Raw genomic sequence first — 1,171 nt, 5'->3', positions numbered from 1 at the left:
ATTCTAAGAAAACCAAAGCATCAATTGTGTACCCTAACTGTTCATCTGCAATAAAACCAGTTCCCCACAGTGTTGAATATCCTGTTCCAACTCCTCCTACAGACATTGTTCTTTATAGCGAAGAAGAACAAAGTGGTGATGAAAAGGTTGATGTTGAATACAAACCAGATTACGACAAAGATAAACCTCACATGATCACGCAGGGAGAACTTAGTGATCTGGTAAGGGACCTTGGGTTAACTAAAAATAAAGCAGAACTCCTGGGGTCTAGATTACATCAATGGAATTTACTGGACAGAGGAACTAAAATATCCCATTTTCGTGACCGGCACACCGAATTTGCAAAATTTTACAACAAAGAGGACAATATATGTTACTGTGTAGACATTGCTGGGTTAATGACAAAATTGGATGATGAGTATGATCCTGTAGATTGGCGTCTGTTTATTGATTCTAGTAAAGTCAGTCTAAAAGCAGTTCTGCTACATAACGGAAATGTTAAACCATCCATTCCTGTAGCCCATGCAGTGGGTATGAAAGAAACATATGAATCTATGAAGACACTTCTTAAAGTTATAAAGTACACTGATCACAACTGAAATATCAGTGGGGATCTCAAAGTTGTTGCTCTTCTTCTTGGGATGCAATTGGGGTACACGAAACACATGTGCTTTTTGTGTCTGTGGAACAGTCGTGATGATGCAAATCACTATCTCGTCAAAGACTGGCCTGCGAGAATTGATCCGGTACCTGGACAATTTAACATTCTTCACGAATCGTTGGTGAATCCTGACAAAATCTTCCTTCCTCCTCTTCATATCAAATTAGGAATATTTAAAAACTTTGTCAAGGCGCTACCTACTGATTCGAAAGGATTTATTTATCTTAAAGATAAATTCAAAACCACTCTCACAAACGCAAAGATAGCTGCAGGAGTTTTTACTGGACCACAGATACGTGAAGTTATTCGTGACCCAAATTTCAAATTACAACTAGAGCCTGTGGAGTTGCTGGCTTGGGAAGCGTTTGTGGCACTGGTTCAGAATTTTTTAGGAAACCACAGATCAGAAGACTATGTGAACTTGGTAGAAAACTTCATAATGGCATACCAAAACATGGGTTGTAGAATGTCCCTAAAAATCCATTTCCTCCATTCCCACCTAGCTTCTTC

The 1,171-nt window shown here is 38.9% G+C and overlaps 1 protein-coding gene across 1 annotated transcript in view; it reads left to right on the top strand.

The window, feature by feature from the left end:
- The window catches only part of HELRODRAFT_182865 (hypothetical protein), a gene marked incomplete at both ends in the record, with an annotated part of 5,614 nt that overhangs the window by 865 nt on the left and 3,578 nt on the right, over window positions 1–1,171 (top strand). The window contains 2 exons of the mRNA XM_009033590.1: window positions 61–580; window positions 692–1,119. Coding sequence (XP_009031838.1) covers window positions 61–580; window positions 692–1,119 — 948 coding nt within the window. The remainder of the gene's footprint in view (window positions 1–60; window positions 581–691; window positions 1,120–1,171) is intronic.

Source organism: Helobdella robusta (genome assembly GCF_000326865.2).
Source record: "Helobdella robusta unplaced genomic scaffold HELROscaffold_94, whole genome shotgun sequence".
In the NCBI taxonomy this organism is placed as follows: Eukaryota; Metazoa; Annelida; class Clitellata; order Rhynchobdellida; family Glossiphoniidae; genus Helobdella; species Helobdella robusta.
This window is presented reverse-complemented; position numbering and strand designations above follow the sequence as displayed.